General features: G+C 44.8%; 1 protein-coding gene across 4 annotated transcripts in view; it reads right to left on the reverse strand.

Moving 5' to 3' along the window:
* The window catches only part of HMCN1 (hemicentin 1), a 204,855-nt gene that overhangs the window by 59,998 nt on the left and 129,848 nt on the right, over nt 1-15,009 (reverse strand). For 3 of the 4 annotated variants that reach the window (XM_054833523.1, XM_054833525.1, XM_054833522.1), the window contains 8 exons: nt 14,679-14,960; nt 13,254-13,421; nt 9,790-9,903; nt 6,269-6,355; nt 5,662-5,853; nt 4,765-4,938; nt 3,451-3,564; nt 1,870-2,015 (listed from right to left, as the gene is read on the reverse strand). In XM_054833523.1, coding sequence (XP_054689498.1) covers nt 1,870-2,015; nt 3,451-3,564; nt 4,765-4,938; nt 5,662-5,853; nt 6,269-6,355; nt 9,790-9,903; nt 13,254-13,421; nt 14,679-14,960 — 1,277 coding nt within the window. The remainder of the gene's footprint in view (nt 1-1,869; nt 2,016-3,450; nt 3,565-4,764; nt 4,939-5,661; nt 5,854-6,268; nt 6,356-9,789; nt 9,904-13,253; nt 13,422-14,678; nt 14,961-15,009) is intronic. The other variant, XM_054833524.1, reaches the window with a different exon arrangement.

Genomic DNA, 15,009 nt, shown 5'->3' on the forward strand with positions numbered 1-15,009 from the left:
CACTCAGGACAAGGTCCTAAGCTGGGTGCTCCCGGGATGGCAGCCTTGGCTCAGGTGGTGCAGCCCAGCTCGTTCTGATGCAGCCCAAGACACGGTTGGAGTTCTGGGCTGCAAGCGCACACTGCCGGCTCATGTTGGGCTTCTCATCCCCCCACACCTCCCAGTCCTTCTCCTCGGGGCTGCTCTCAACCCATTCTCCACCCAGCCCGTAGCTGTGCTTGGGATTGCCCCGACCCACGTGCAGGACCTTGCCCTTGGCCTTGGTGAACTCCATGCGGTTCGCACGGGCCCACCTCTCCAGCCTGTCCAAGTCCCTCTGGATGGCATCCCTTCCCTCAGACCAAAAGCTTTTCCTCCCTGAGTAAATGTGATCAAGCTCCAAGTTCCTGGAGACAGGTTTCTTGTCACGGTTGTCAGAAACTCTGCATCTTTGCCCTTCTGATCTTGGTAGCTGGTCTCCTAAGAGGATCTGGTTGTACATCACTCTGAACCCCAGCTGCAAGCTGCTGCTGAAAGGAGCAATGCCATCCCCATCAGGCAAGGGCTCTCAGGCTGACTCAGTCCCTGAACTCACCGGCCAAGCTGATGGCAAACCTACACATGCGAAACGATCAGCTTTCTGTGAGGGGAACAACCTGATCTAGCTCATCCTAACAACCACTAGGACCCACGACCAAGCAAGGACATGGTGTGAACATAAATCTGATGCAGCCGCGACGCAGAGATACACAGGTTAGATGTATCTGTCCCTAGAACTGACATCACACACGACAGCAGAGTGCAGCGATACAACCTGTATCTCTCACTGATGAAAACGGAACGCATCAGGGAGTCAGCACTGAACTCCTGGCCCCTGCGGGGGACAATTAATTTAGTCTGTGGCTGTCAATGAAAGCCATTTGCCCAGGGGCAACCTAAGAGAAAGCTGCTGCTCTGACAGCGGCAGCAAGCTGTTTACAGCCACCGTCTGTCTTCGGGGACCTCTCAGCTCTCCCCGACATCATTTTTCATTGGCAATACAACCAGTACACCCAGGAGGTCCCAGAATGACAGCTAATGCTGAACACAGACGGAGGGCGTACAGTCTCGCCTGTGACTCCAGGGCGTTTCTGCACGCTTGGGAAATCCAGCGAGGGCTGGTCCAGCTGCAGAGCTGCACCCATGGGAGTGCCCTACCAAGGACAGCTAAAGCAAGAGATGGTCTACAGTCCTCTCTCACATTAGAGTTGCACCGTTTCTTTTTTGTTTATAGCCAGCCCCCGGTAGAATGCACATCAGTACAATTCTGTGGCATCGCCCTTCCAAACTGCTTCTCCTCCAGAGCGATGCTGTTGTGAAGACTGCGTGTGGCAGGAACCACGCCTCATTCCCCCTCGCAGAGGATCCAGATGCTTCTGTGGCTTTGTGAGCTCTGCCAGAACCAAGTGGGAGGCTCTCCGCAACTTTGGCGAGGGCAGCACTTAGAGGAACCAAGCGTGGGGCCATTGTAACGGCCTTTGGGGACTTTACACAACGGCAAAGCCCCACGCGGTCGTACCACGGGATGCTGCTTCCAGCCAGGGCCCCCCCCTTTACAGCGCAGGCCAGTGGTAGGCCCTGGGAACTCCAGCACTGCTGTCTCAGTGGCACTGCCAAGCACCCACAAAAACCCAAGGGTGTCCATCGGGGGAGGTCTGGCCGACAGCAAACATCCTAAGATGGGCGAGGGGCGATCCTGCCAGCAGGACGGCAGGAAGATGACTTCCTGCTGACTTCAGCAGTGCCGGCGAGCCTGTTAGGCTGCACGAACATTCATCGATAGCGACAGCGAGCATGCAGTTGTTTCCGTAGGAAATGCACCCGTTCGAAGGAATGAAGTTGGTGACTGGCCTGTCCATCCTTGTACCAGCTGATGGCAGCAGCAGGAATGGCGTGAGCTTCACACTCCAGGGTAAGGCTGTGGTTTACTTTGATCTTCACTTCTTTAGGGGAGAGACCCAGCCCTGAGAGATCCCCTCTGGTAATGGTGGGTGGAACTGCGCAAAAACAAAGGGACTTTCATGACTTACTGTCTTATGCAGCATTTCAAAATTAACTGGAAAAAGGGAGAACCTGGATGATAAACTCAGGGAAAGCAAGTGCATCCCCCCTATAATCTGCCTCTTCCCCACAGCTGAATTCTGATTTTTTTAAACACATATAAGTATTTAAAACTATTTTTAGTATATGTATTAAATATAAAAATATATAAAACTATGTTCAACAGTTTTAGACATGTAAACCTATAGCCTTACCTAGCTATAGCACTTTATTATGTGTTTGGCTTGAATTCTACAAAGTTCAGTGTACTGTAGTCATTAAAAAGCAGTTTAATGGAAACTAATATTCTCAGAAACATGTGTTTGAACTGAAGTCCACACTCAGAGTAGCTGGTCAAAACTCAACATTTCCATTCCATTGAAACCCCAATGTTGCAAAATCTCATTTCCTTCTGAATCAGCATGAAAACAGAACATTTCAAAATTCTTAAGCTACCCCCTACCCTGGTCTCGTAATAACTTTTAAATTATTTTAAATGCTTTCAAAGCATTTTCCATTCTTTGTTCAATGGGAAATTTTAAATTCTCCCTACTGCTTACAGTACCATAATAACTGAGAGTTGCAATGGCATTTGGGGGTGGGGGCTTTACGTTAGTGCACAGCCATACTTCACTAACGAACTCTTTTGTCATCTTCTCATTATTCTGAATACAATGGGGCCTTATTAGGGACTTAATGTAATTAAAGTAACAGCATGGTTACTGTAAGGGAGCAAACCAAACTCCAATTCAGACTAGGAAACTAAAAAAAAAAAAAAAAAAAGATGAAAAATCATGCTTGACTGAGCCCACAATGAAGAGTTTGAGCATTAAAATGGAGTATTGGGCACAGATGCTCAAAGGACAACGTGCTGACAGGAAGCCTTGAATGGGAAAGCTTTTGTGCAGATGGTATTTTATGGAAGGATATAAAAATAGTATCCTCCTGTTTTACCTTACTCAAGAAAGTTTCCCATTAGATGTTGCGGGTCCCCTCCCCTCCTTTTTTTTCTAAAATAGTTTCTTTGCTCGTGAGATTTTCTGCTCACGTCTCCCATTGAGCTGCACTCGTCCGATTTGAAAATCGTTACCAAAAGCATTTTGGCAGAACCTGAAGTTCAACGTTTTGGAAATGTCTTCCCCTGGGTGGTACAAAGATTTTTAGCCCAAGAGCAGCACTTGTAAAGGATGCAACAGCAAACACTTTTCTAGTGCCTCTCCTCAAGCAATGCCAGGAGCTAACGCAGATGTTTGCTAAACAAAGCTACTAACGGAAATCCTTGTATTCATCAGGACAGGTAACACTGCAAAGGGGGGGAAAATGGAATAATAAAAAAGAAGAAAGAAAAAAAAAAAAGAAGATGATTAGAAAAAGTTGGAAGTATTTCCGTACTGTAAACTTTCACTTCATAGTGTTTCAAAGTTTCTCCAGCCTCGTTCGTGGCTACACAGGTATACCTCCCAGCGTTGTCCTCCTGCGCATTTAGAATCTGCAGGGTTCGACCACCTGCCAAAAGACATCAGTCTTTAATAGTGTCCGTGTTATACTCTTGCTTCCCCATTTTTTAAACAGTTTCTGCAGCATATTTTCAACCCTTTGGTCCAAAATTCTGCCCTTAGGTGAGCATGAGAACCTGACTGCTTACCACCGTGTACACTGCGTAATGCACGAGCGTATAATTTCCAGGAGTGCTTTGGATCCCAACTCCTGTGGCTTACAGATTCTTGGAAAATTTGTTAACAGAATTCTGGACAAGAAATTTCTTGAAGATAGTTAGATAGGAAAAAGTGATTTAGGGTCGTGCACTTCATTCGCAGACAAAGGGAAAGGAGGCATAATCAATAGGACTAAGCAAGAACAGCGTGTTCATCGCACGGGGCGATGTGAGCCTCTGTTCTGAAGTGCCTTTCTTCCCAAGAAAGAGGCTCTTCACTCCCTCCGGAGAATGGACAGAAGGAACAGCCACGACGTCAGAAGAAGCTCAAACATGAATGAATCGGTAGGATTTAAGACTTCAGGTGGCCTCTACAACTTCGACATCCATCGATTTCCCCCCGACAGAATCCCGTTTGTTTATGACTTATACTGTCTGCGTTCTCAGAGGTGAGCCACTATTTAATTTGGCTGCAGCTCTTTTCAGACTGCATTCCTAGAAATTGTCCCCCCATGCAGTAAGTCAATCCCTCGCTATCGACTCAGTCCTCCTCTGAGCATTTGCAGTTAACAATGCTGAAATATTTGTTCATCTACATCACTTGAGTGTTACCGGTGAAGCTTGTTCCTGTTTTCCACCTCCGCGGATGTGCGAGGTAAGGGTTACTCAACAAATTAAAAATGGCAAACTACTAATGACCTAGAAAAATGCCACCTCGTTCTTTTTGCTAACATTGTTTATATCTCTCTCCATCTAATTTCCACACTTAATTTCAAGTTATTTACATTCATCATTAACTCCAATGAACCTGTTTGCCATCATTTAGCTTTACGGAAGAAACGGATAAATACCTAAATACAAATAAAACACAAGGAAATAATCAGTTAATTGTGAAGCACTTGAAAAGATTTGAACAGGAAATGCTACAAAAGTACAAACATTGCACTTAATAGAAATATATCCTTTGATTTGTCCAAAACTTCTGTAGTAGGAAACTAAACAATACAAGAATAAAGTGGTATGTTATTTTTCAACAACAACAAAAATTTTACCTGGCAAAATGCGGATATTTCTGTTTGATTCTAAAGGATTACCATCTTTCAGCCAGGTGATTGTAGCTGGAGGGTACGAGTAAGCCTCACAAACCAGCGAAGTTGGGCTGTTGAGGATAACAGTGACTTCTTCTGCATGTCCAGGGCTGTCTGCACCCACAATGGTTGGAGACACTAGGGACAACAAAATCATTAACCAGAGGAAGGACTTCTATGAAAAGCCAATTTTCTGTTCCCTGTTCTGCCTAGGAATCTGGTTGCAGCCTTAAATAGCTGGGAGGCATTCCTTTGAGGCGCGCTGAAACCCAGAGCCAGACAACATTCATCTGGTTTTATGTTTTGCCCTGCAGCCAATGGCCAGCCCGGGGCGGCGGACTCCATCCACCCTTCGCCGTTGTCAAACGCGGGTCGCCGGGAAGCCAGCCACCGTTTCTCGCGCAGCAGGCTGCCTGACGAGCCCGGGAGGGGCAGATTGGTAGGAGGCATGAGCCTAGGAAATGAGGACGTGGAAAACAAACTCGCCATTGTTTGCATCGGGTTATGCAATAACCATCGTGAAAAAAGCGAAATGCAGATGTTTCGGCTTTTACGAAGAGATCGCAATCTCAAGTGCTCTTCAGATACTCCTTCCCTGAATCACAATAAGCCAACGTCCTGCTCATTCCATACAATGTCTTGTTGCAGCTCCACAGTTTCCAGCTCTATATTGCCTAAAACCCAGAACTGCTGTTTTCATTGAACTACTATTATTTCTCAATTACTAAGCTATAAAATTTTAATCGTAGCCAGGCAACTGAAGCATTGCTGTAATTAAAGTACTACAAAATTCCAATGTGATTATCTGTTTTTTCCCCGAGATGACTATTTTCTCCACGAGAGCCAGCCCAGCTGTCTTACCAAGTACATTAAGACTGTAACTTTTGCTCTTATCTCCAGCCGTATTGGATGCAATACATGTGTATCTCCCCGTGTCAGCGACGTGAGCGTTGGTGATTCGGAGAAAACGCCCACTGGACAGAAACTGGTGATCTTCATCTGCAGTGAGAGGCTGCCCATCCTTTATCCAGGTGATCTGTGGTACAGGGTTGCCTTAATGCAGTAGAGAAAATTGCAAATATTAGTTGCTGCACAGCCTCTAGGATACACCAAGGTTTCTGAAAAACAGAAAAATACAGTTTCAGATGCCCTTTTAGAATATATCCTTTAAGGAGATATTTTGGAATATGTATTCTAAAGTCTTTGAAACTCCCGAAGTAATACACGCCTCCTCTTAAATTCCACAGGACTTTAGAGAAGAAATATCACAGCAACTATCCTCTTGGTTACGTTTTACACAACCTTCATAAAAAGGAGTGCTTTGTCCTGCTATAAGCACCGTGGTTAAAGCTGAAATTGAAAAAATCCACTGCATTGAAAATTCCATTAAAACCATGCTGTTCAGAACCAACGCTGGTCGACACCATGGGTATGACCGGTAAATATAAATAATATTGTATAATTTTACCTATCACTTCACATGTTAGGGTAACTCTGTGCTTCTCCTTCACTTTCACATCTTCCAACGTATTGTCACCCACGATCCCTGGAGGCACTGCAAACACACAGGACGACAACATCAGCAAGTACTACTTACCATCGCTTTAAATACAACGGACACAGTCGCGCTCTACCTCAGCATACGCTTCCCTTAATCACATCCACCATCGAACGGCTCAGATCTACCAGAAACAGGTCCAGATGTGAGGCAGCGTAGAGCTGACCATCCTCAGGGCTAGAGACATACTCGGGGAGCTGAGGAGCACGGTCTGTAGGGCAACGTTTCTGAGCCTGCTCAGAAGGGCGATGGTGATGAGCGCCGGTTAGCGAGGCCGGGTTTGATGTTATGCACCAGCAGGTTTGATAAGTTTGTAAACAGGTTCTAGGACCCGTATTAAGCAGCAAGTGATTTATTTGTTCAAAACTGTATACTTAAGTTTAAGTTGTTTGTTTTCCAACAGTAATCGAAAGTCTAGGGAAAGAATTGATTTATTTAAAAAAAAAAAGAAAAAAAAAGTCAGTTTGTCTATTCAAATACCACGCGTGGGTTTTTTCCTCACCAGCACGCTCAAAGCACTACAGCAGATGCCCAACAAGTGGATGCCGTGTAAAGGCGTACACGTGTGCTCTGCAGCTAATTCCATACAGGCAGGTGAACAGCCTGTACAGGTCTAAAGGCACCTTGCTGTGGTACCAACGAGGTCTCTCTAGGGAAACAGGACACAAAACCATACCCTTAAAATACCTATCCACAGCCCAGCAGCTACCTCAACACAAGGAAACTCTCACTGTACGGCCGACCAGTTATGACTTGTCTCCAGATAATCTTGGTCTACAGAGAGCAACGTGCTACGGGCTGAGGAGGCCAGATCATGGACGCGCTGGTGAGTAGCTCTGGGGGCGAAGAGCTCTGATCGACGACTACTTTCTAAGTAGAGGCATTTGTAGATTCAGCCCAAAAGAAAACGGCGTTACAAAGCAAAGTAGGCATGGAGTAGAACCAGTTGAAAAGGAGGCCTATAGCTGTAAGAAAGCAAGTCGATCTCCCAAAGATAATGGAAAGTTTTCTAACAAAAATGCTGGACTAAGGAGCCAGGTACTACGCTTTAATAATCCTACAAAATGCAAACTTCCAACCTAGATACAAGACCTAAAGAGCCAGGAATTAAAACATATTCAGAAGCGTATTTGTGAACTACCAGTAAGTTGGAAGCAAAAGTTTTGTAAAAATGAGAATCGCAGTAATACATAGAATTCATTGTCAACAGAAAAAATAAGGTTACACCAGATTTTTGATACTAATGAAGGGTACAAATTAGAGTGGACAAGGAAAAAGAAAATAATTGAAAGAGGTTTGCATGTCACTTGGCTGGAATGGTGAAGATACTACTTCCGCGTGGCTAAATGCCGACCTGTGAACAGGAGACGTGGTGGGACGGGGGTAAGTAGAATTTAGCCTGCAGGCAGACGGGGCCAGTACCGGCACTCTTGCCAACTTGTCACGCAGTTACGATCAAATTCCCTGCTCTGACTGTGCAAGCAATGCAAACCAGACTTTTGTATGGGTTCTAGTGACCAAATGAGATGAGAAAAAGGCCCATCAACTAGGGAAGGAATCAGATGGGGGAAAATATAACCTAAAATCATAAAGTGCAGGACTTTTAAGTCAAGCCAAAAGTTACAATTCACAAATAAACATAGCAACTCATCGCTTTGGCCCCTAAATAATACAGTAAGATGTCAACACATATTAATTTCAGAAATATGACCAAGCCACACCAAACATTTCGCAAATATATACATATTCTGCTTATTACACCAAGCTCTCCATGAAACTGGCTCGCCTGTTGCACCTCCCGCACCACTCCAGAGAAACCCTGGGATGTCTCTGTGCAGTTCCTATTTACAGTGAGACGGTGAATATTCTGTGTCGCTATCAGGCCACATTCCAGTAACTTTCCTCCAGGAAGACAAAGAAATGACTGGGAGGAGGGAAAAGAAGACCGAACAATGGAATTTTCCACTTAGCCCACTTGAAATCAGCTTCACTGAGCGTTTTTCTTCAAGGCAAACAAAGCCTATGCAAGAGAGATTTCCAGAACCCTCACGAACACCCTGCTACTAAAACCCTCCAAAGAAAACAATGAAACAATGAATGCTTTTCAGCGTTTATCCTTCTCTTCCATTCTACCAGACTTACACTTCCATGAGCTCATCAAACAAACATGAGCTGACATGAACGCGAGTTATCGTTTACAGGCTGAATACGCGAAAGGCAGCTGAAGGCGAGGGGAGCCGAGAGCGCTCGGCACCTCGGAGAAAAGAAACTTATAGGAAAATTCTACACAGCAATGCTGTGAGGCAACCTGCATCGGGCCTGGTAATCGTTGAGAGAACTAACAAATAGTTACTAAACCAAAAAGCAGTATTTTCGGGGAAAATACCATTTTTTAAAAATAAGTAATGTGACAAAATGGCACATTAAGGGTTCCAATTAGCCACCTCAAAAGCCCACTGTACCAGCCCTTGTCCAAACACGTTAGCAGGATCGCCCACTCCCACACGTGGTTTATACGATACCCAACCCTCTACTGACTGCAAGTTTCCACTGGATCCGAGACCTCTCGCTTGCAAAAATGATTCCAGCTCCAGTGTTTAATTTCTCTGTCGGTCTTGGCTCTGCCTTCGCATCTTTTGTTGCAACAGATCAGCACTATGACGCCACTCAGCCAGGCATATCATACCCACCGCCACACAGTAACGCTGGCTTTAATTCACGAGTATTATTCACATGGGGTTGCACCTTTCTGCATTTGAGTGTTAGGTGCAACAGATTCACATGAATTTTGTGTGGTTTCCTGGGGTTGTAGTCTTCTTTTGACTTAAACCTGCTTAAATTTAGGCCGGTGCCAAAAGAAACAGCACTGTTCCCCTGGCCGCTCTTGGCATCTTCCTTTCAGCAGTACCGCATTTCCGGGCTGTGTGGGGAACCAGCAAGGAACCCATCTGGCTGAAAACTACCCTGACCAGGAAAACACAAACCCCATCTTTCCACATCGCCTATGAGCTGATTCGCCTCGCTCGTCGCGCCCAAGGGAGAGCGAAGCTATGAGCAACGAGAAGCTATGAGCATCCGGCTGCCAGCATCCCCCAGACTTCCATCCAACCGAAAAAACGACCCAACTGAAGCCAGTTGCGTTGACACAGTTCCTTTTCGGAGAAGAAACAAACCGACCACAAAACAGAAGCAGCTGCCAGTTATTCCAAATTATGCCTGAAGAATCTTAGTTTGAAAAACTAAACAAACAGCAAATTCACACGTAGAAGTAAAAGTCTTTAAAACCTGATTTCCTGACCGTGTTATCGAATGCGCTTTTTTCTCCCCCCTAAGGACATATGTTTTGGCATAATAATCTTTACAATACCAGCCAGGTATACAGTAGACCCCCTTATCATCTTCTACTGTAGCAGAAATTATCACGTACTTACCTAGAACGGAAAGGTCAAAATCCTTCCTCACTTCCCCCGCAGCGTTGCTCACCACACAAGTGTACTGCCCTTCATCTGCTACGCTCGTGTGCGTCAAACGCAGCGTCCTGCCCCCTGAGGAGAAAGCCAGAAACAGCCAGCCATTAAAGTCCTGCTCCAACCAACACGCTCCCCAACCGTCTCTGCTAACTCCATTTTTTTTATGTTTTGGTTACATCTACAGCTGTATTTCCCTCTATTTTTGTAATGTGCTTTATTCTGTTGAACAAACAGTACGAGTTACTCTTCCTCCCATCATTTCGGTACACCTGCTCAGGCCCTCAGCTCCGCAGCGCTTTTAGATCTGCGTGCAATACTGATGACGCTATTCTTTCTAGTCAGTAACCTCCAAACTCCCCTAACATACCCCTTTTCTTTTCCTCCAGAAATTACATTTCAGTGAACTTTGATCAGCACAGACGCTTTCGATGTTTTTGTGCACGTTCTTCTACACAGGAAATTTATACGGAATACAGCGTCTCAGCGGGATTTTTGCTCACGCGAGGACTTTGCTATACTGAGAAACGGGATGACTATACAGGAAAAATAATAAAGCCTCATCAGGGGGTGGGGGGATGTACACATAAAGATAAGTTTATTTTTATAAACACATACAAACGGTCCTTAAAGGTCCTTTCACATGTACAGATAAGGAATAAAATTCCGCTCGTCTCTTCTGGCATTTGTATTAATTGTGCCAGCCATAATAATCACAGGTGACAACAGCACTGGTGTAAAGGTAATGCTTTAAAATAATGGGTTCTTCTTAACACTAAAGCAGAGCAGTTGTCAGAACACATTTGCAGAGGCATGCTAGTTTAAAAGGAAGAAGATTTGCAAGTACATTTGACCATAGGACCAAGAACATCCCCGCTTTGCCATGGCAGAATAACTTCTCTCTGCTTCCTCGATGGCAGAGGAACAGCAAAACAAACATCAGCGAGCATTTAAGTGTGAAACCAAATGTGGTGGCCATCCTTCAGCCTCCTCCAGTTTCTCATTAGCAGCTCTCACGTTAGCGATCATTACCACAGTACAGCACATCCGAACTGCGCGTCTCCCGCCTGCGGGTATCCACAGGGTCTCGTTATTGGGATACATCCCAGAAATTTATGGTCCTGGTCACGTGCTTTGAAGGAAGAAACCGCTGACCTGGCTCATGGATGTGGCTCTGCCCAAGGAATCCTACCTTCTGGGAAATGGAGGAAGGCTCAGTTCTTGCAGCCTCACGTCACCCTGATCCCTTCTCCCATCCCCACCCTCAACAACGCCACCTAATAAGCAAAATGAAGGAGACACCTGCCTGCAGGAGACACTAGCTGTCTCTGGCATCACGTACCATAGCACACGCAGGCAGGATATGATTTTCTACATTTAGCTAAAACGTAACAAAAGCTTTTCTCCTTCCTAAAGCCAGTGTGCAGCTTAGCGCACGGTGTGCAAGGGAAGCAGATGTGGTATGGTGAAATCTCTTTCTTTTTTTTCTAAAGGATCTGGAGGAAACATCATCAAAAGGAAACATCAGCATAGTATCTGAATTAACAGATTAAAAGTTGCCAGCAGCGTGTCCACACCTTTAAATCACCTTCAATGCCAAGTATGTTTTCAATCAACAGAACCAAAATCTTGCTTTGGCAAAGTATTTAACTCATAAATTAGTCAGAGGGGGATTTTGTTGTTGTTGTTGTTGGGTTTGGGTTTTTTACAGCTGCACAAGCACAAATGAAGTTCCAAATGCCGTGTTGGTTACAGTTCACTACCACAACACGGAGTTTTCTAAAGAACCGCCCAAAAGCACAAAGTTTGCTGGAAAACAAAGCACTGAGCTCTGGCCTGTTTCCCCACTCCCACTGCAGCTAACATTCAGAGACAATAAACCTCTTTTTGTCTCTCACCCTTCCTGACCCTGCGATCCGGGTGGTGATATTAGTGTGGGTGTAGAAATCAACAGACAGAACAGAAAGAATCGAGCCCAGAAGACATCAGTTTTGTTGATGGTAACTTCGCACCGAAAGGAATGCACACCAATTCAGACAGCCAGATTTGTACCAGACAATAATCAGACACCTACTCCTTTTTCCACGCACCACACGTAACGATGGGAAAGCAGAAGACAGGTCATGTTAAAAGCTACACTGATGAAAAGAATCCTGAAAAATTTCAGCTTCAAACCCAATCTTAGCTGAGCATCTAAACACCTTCCGGTGCCTTACTCCATCTGACAGTTTTCGTGTGCTCCTGCTGGAGGATGGCCTGGCTTTGTACGGTGGCTATGTCAGAGTATTGGAAACTTCATCGAAACATTTCTAGCTGTGAGTGGCAAACCAAGGTCAAAGAAACATCTCGGTTGTCATCTGCACACATCTCAGTTGTAACCAGATACTTAATTACATCTACGCACTCCACGGAGCTGATCTCCAGACACGTGAAGTCAACGCAAAACGTGCTGCCTGCCTGGTACACGTTTTCTGTTTGTAGTCTCGAGGGCTCCTGACTCAATTTCCTGTTGTAAACACAAAGCTTCAACATCACTGCAGCTGCCAGTCAAGTGCTCTCGCTTCCCTATGGTATTGCAGGAAGAAGGTTTGCAGGAAGAGGTACTGAGCCCCTCCTATTTCAGACACCTCCACCAATTACCACTGTCGTAAACAGGCACCGGAACTAGTTCTTTGTAGGTTATTCCAGCTTGAAAATCGAGATCCCTGACGTTTCTCTGCTTGTCCATCACAAGTTTCTCCAGATCCCTTGGACTAGTCTTCTTGCTAATGCAGCGTTCTGTGCTGTCTTTGATCACCTAATTCCAGCTTTTATTAGTTTATTATTTTTTTATCAGATGACACTCTGAGGATCACATTCAGTTAGCTCCAAGGCCAGGAAGTATTTACATGCATTAATTTCTGAGGTTCATGAACAGGTTTCCCTTTGGGTTTATATAGAGATGCACAGAAGTGAAAGATGTGTTTTGTTTATTGTCATTTGTATTCATTCTCTCAAAGGTTTTTCCTCTTTAAAAGGTAAAATAACTGTGGAGAGGTAGAGAAAACGAATCAAACGAGAGAGCGAATGCAGTTGACAAAGCAAGCTGTTACCATCTGACGTATTTCTGGCAATAAGCATTGGACTAACACAGACTGACGGCAAGAAAAACGGCCTATTCCAGGTCACAGCCCAGTCACCACGCCTTTGGCCCAAACACACGGAGTTTGGGAACAACTTGAAAAGTTTACGTTAGCTACTCGCCAGGCACTCCAGCCAATCGGACCCATTCACTGAAAAGCTTGGCACTGAGTAACAGTTGCTCTTCCCACCTTGTCTTTACAGGTTATTCAGCCAAACCTTCTTCCATGTGAACTACCTGCCCTACAGATGCAGAGGGCCCTTCTGCCCCTTCCTTCTGTTTTTTTAAATAACTACAGCTTTTGTACCTGAGAGGATTCGGACTGAGCTGTTCAGTGTGACAGGCCACCCGTTCTTCAGCCACGTTATGGATGGCAAGGGAATTCCCGAAGCTTCACAAACCAGAGAGACAGGGTTCTTCTCCACAATGCTGATGTTTTCAGGCATCTGCAGGTGACCAGCAATACTTGGGGGAACTACAGAAAAGAGCAGAGAAAAGCCATACTTGAGAACAAGTAAAAATGAATTTTGCTCTTAAAACATTCTGTCATCCAAATAATAATTGACTGAGGCTACAAAAAGCTTGGCAAGTGAAGAGCTACAAAACAGAGACATTTCATACTATATATTAATGACATTTCCGACTGTGTAACAGCATGGAAATATTACAATTAAATTCTATCAGTTCTATTACCTTTATTTTATGGCTTAAGATCCGTAGCGAGTAACAGTTTATAGATGTTCTGTCCATTCTACACTAATTATAATTTCCAGTATCTAATGAAACGCTAGGGAAAACGCTAACGCTGACAGAACTATATCCTTTTTCTAATGGAAAGACCAACCCCCTATTAAAATAACTACCACAAATTTCTTTTTGGCTTTTCTCTGCTAGGCATCAGAATATTTCCACTTTGGAAGCAGTTCTGCAGTTCTACAGTTCATACTTCAGAACATAAAGCCCAGGGTCAAGAATTGACCAACGTCCTCCAGCACCCTGAGTAGCTTGAGGAGGTTTAAAGTTTCTCTTTCCTACCCAGACGGTTGATAACACTGTACAGCAAATATTCAAAATTAAACAAATAAAACCAATAAATAATTTTGGCTTCTCGTTTTCAATAACGAGAATTCCTGTGCTTACTTTCACAGCAAAACCATAAATATTCAGTGTTTGAGGAAGCATAATAAATCATATGCAAAAGCGTTCCAGTGGCTGTAAGGCAACGTGATGTTCCGATCAATGCCGTCAAGTCAAATCATGGAGATGAATTATAGTTGGAGGTACCACCTTTAAATTCTTTGGATTGTGCAAACTGAGATAACCTGGTAATTAGATACTGGCTGCCCTCAGGTAACGGTCATCGGGTAGCAGGCACCAGCTGGGTGTTCTTGGTGAAACCTTGATTTCTATCTCCCACAGCAGAGTACTTCCCACCATGACACTCACCCCAGTACTGTATATAATTACACCGTGTCTTGGTTTTCTCCTCTTGGGAATGGAGCAGCTGGGGGTGGATTGATATTAACAGGGACAGGGGCACGACTTTACAATATTCAGGAGTTACAAACTGGATCTGGATTTTTCTAACACTGCAAGTGAAATGCATCACGTGTAAAGCCTGCATAGGTATAGGTGGTGCATTCAGCTACACAACTATTCCTTGGAAGTCCTTGGGTGAATTGAAAGGTCTAATGTGTTTCTGTTATGCCTGCCCCATTTCACACATACTCACCATGAACATTTAAATCATATTTTCTGTCAGACAACCCTGCCACATTGGCAGCAACACAGACATAGCGGCCGGTGTCAGACACCTGGGCGTTTTTCAGTTGAAGAAAGCGACCATCACGAAGTATCGCTACGTCCCTTCCACTGACCAGCGGCCGGCCATCCTTCATCCACGCTACTGCCGGTTCTGGAATGCCCTGTACGTCGCACTCCAAGGAAATTTCATTTCCTTGGGTAACAACGACTTCTGACGGGTGGTTACCACTGTTTAATATAGTTGGTCGAACTATGAAAGAAAAAAAACCCACAGTTTAGACATCAACTGAAAGCTACAT

Source organism: Grus americana, chromosome 8 (assembly GCF_028858705.1).
Source record: "Grus americana isolate bGruAme1 chromosome 8, bGruAme1.mat, whole genome shotgun sequence".
NCBI lineage: Eukaryota > Metazoa > Chordata > Aves > Gruiformes > Gruidae > Grus > Grus americana.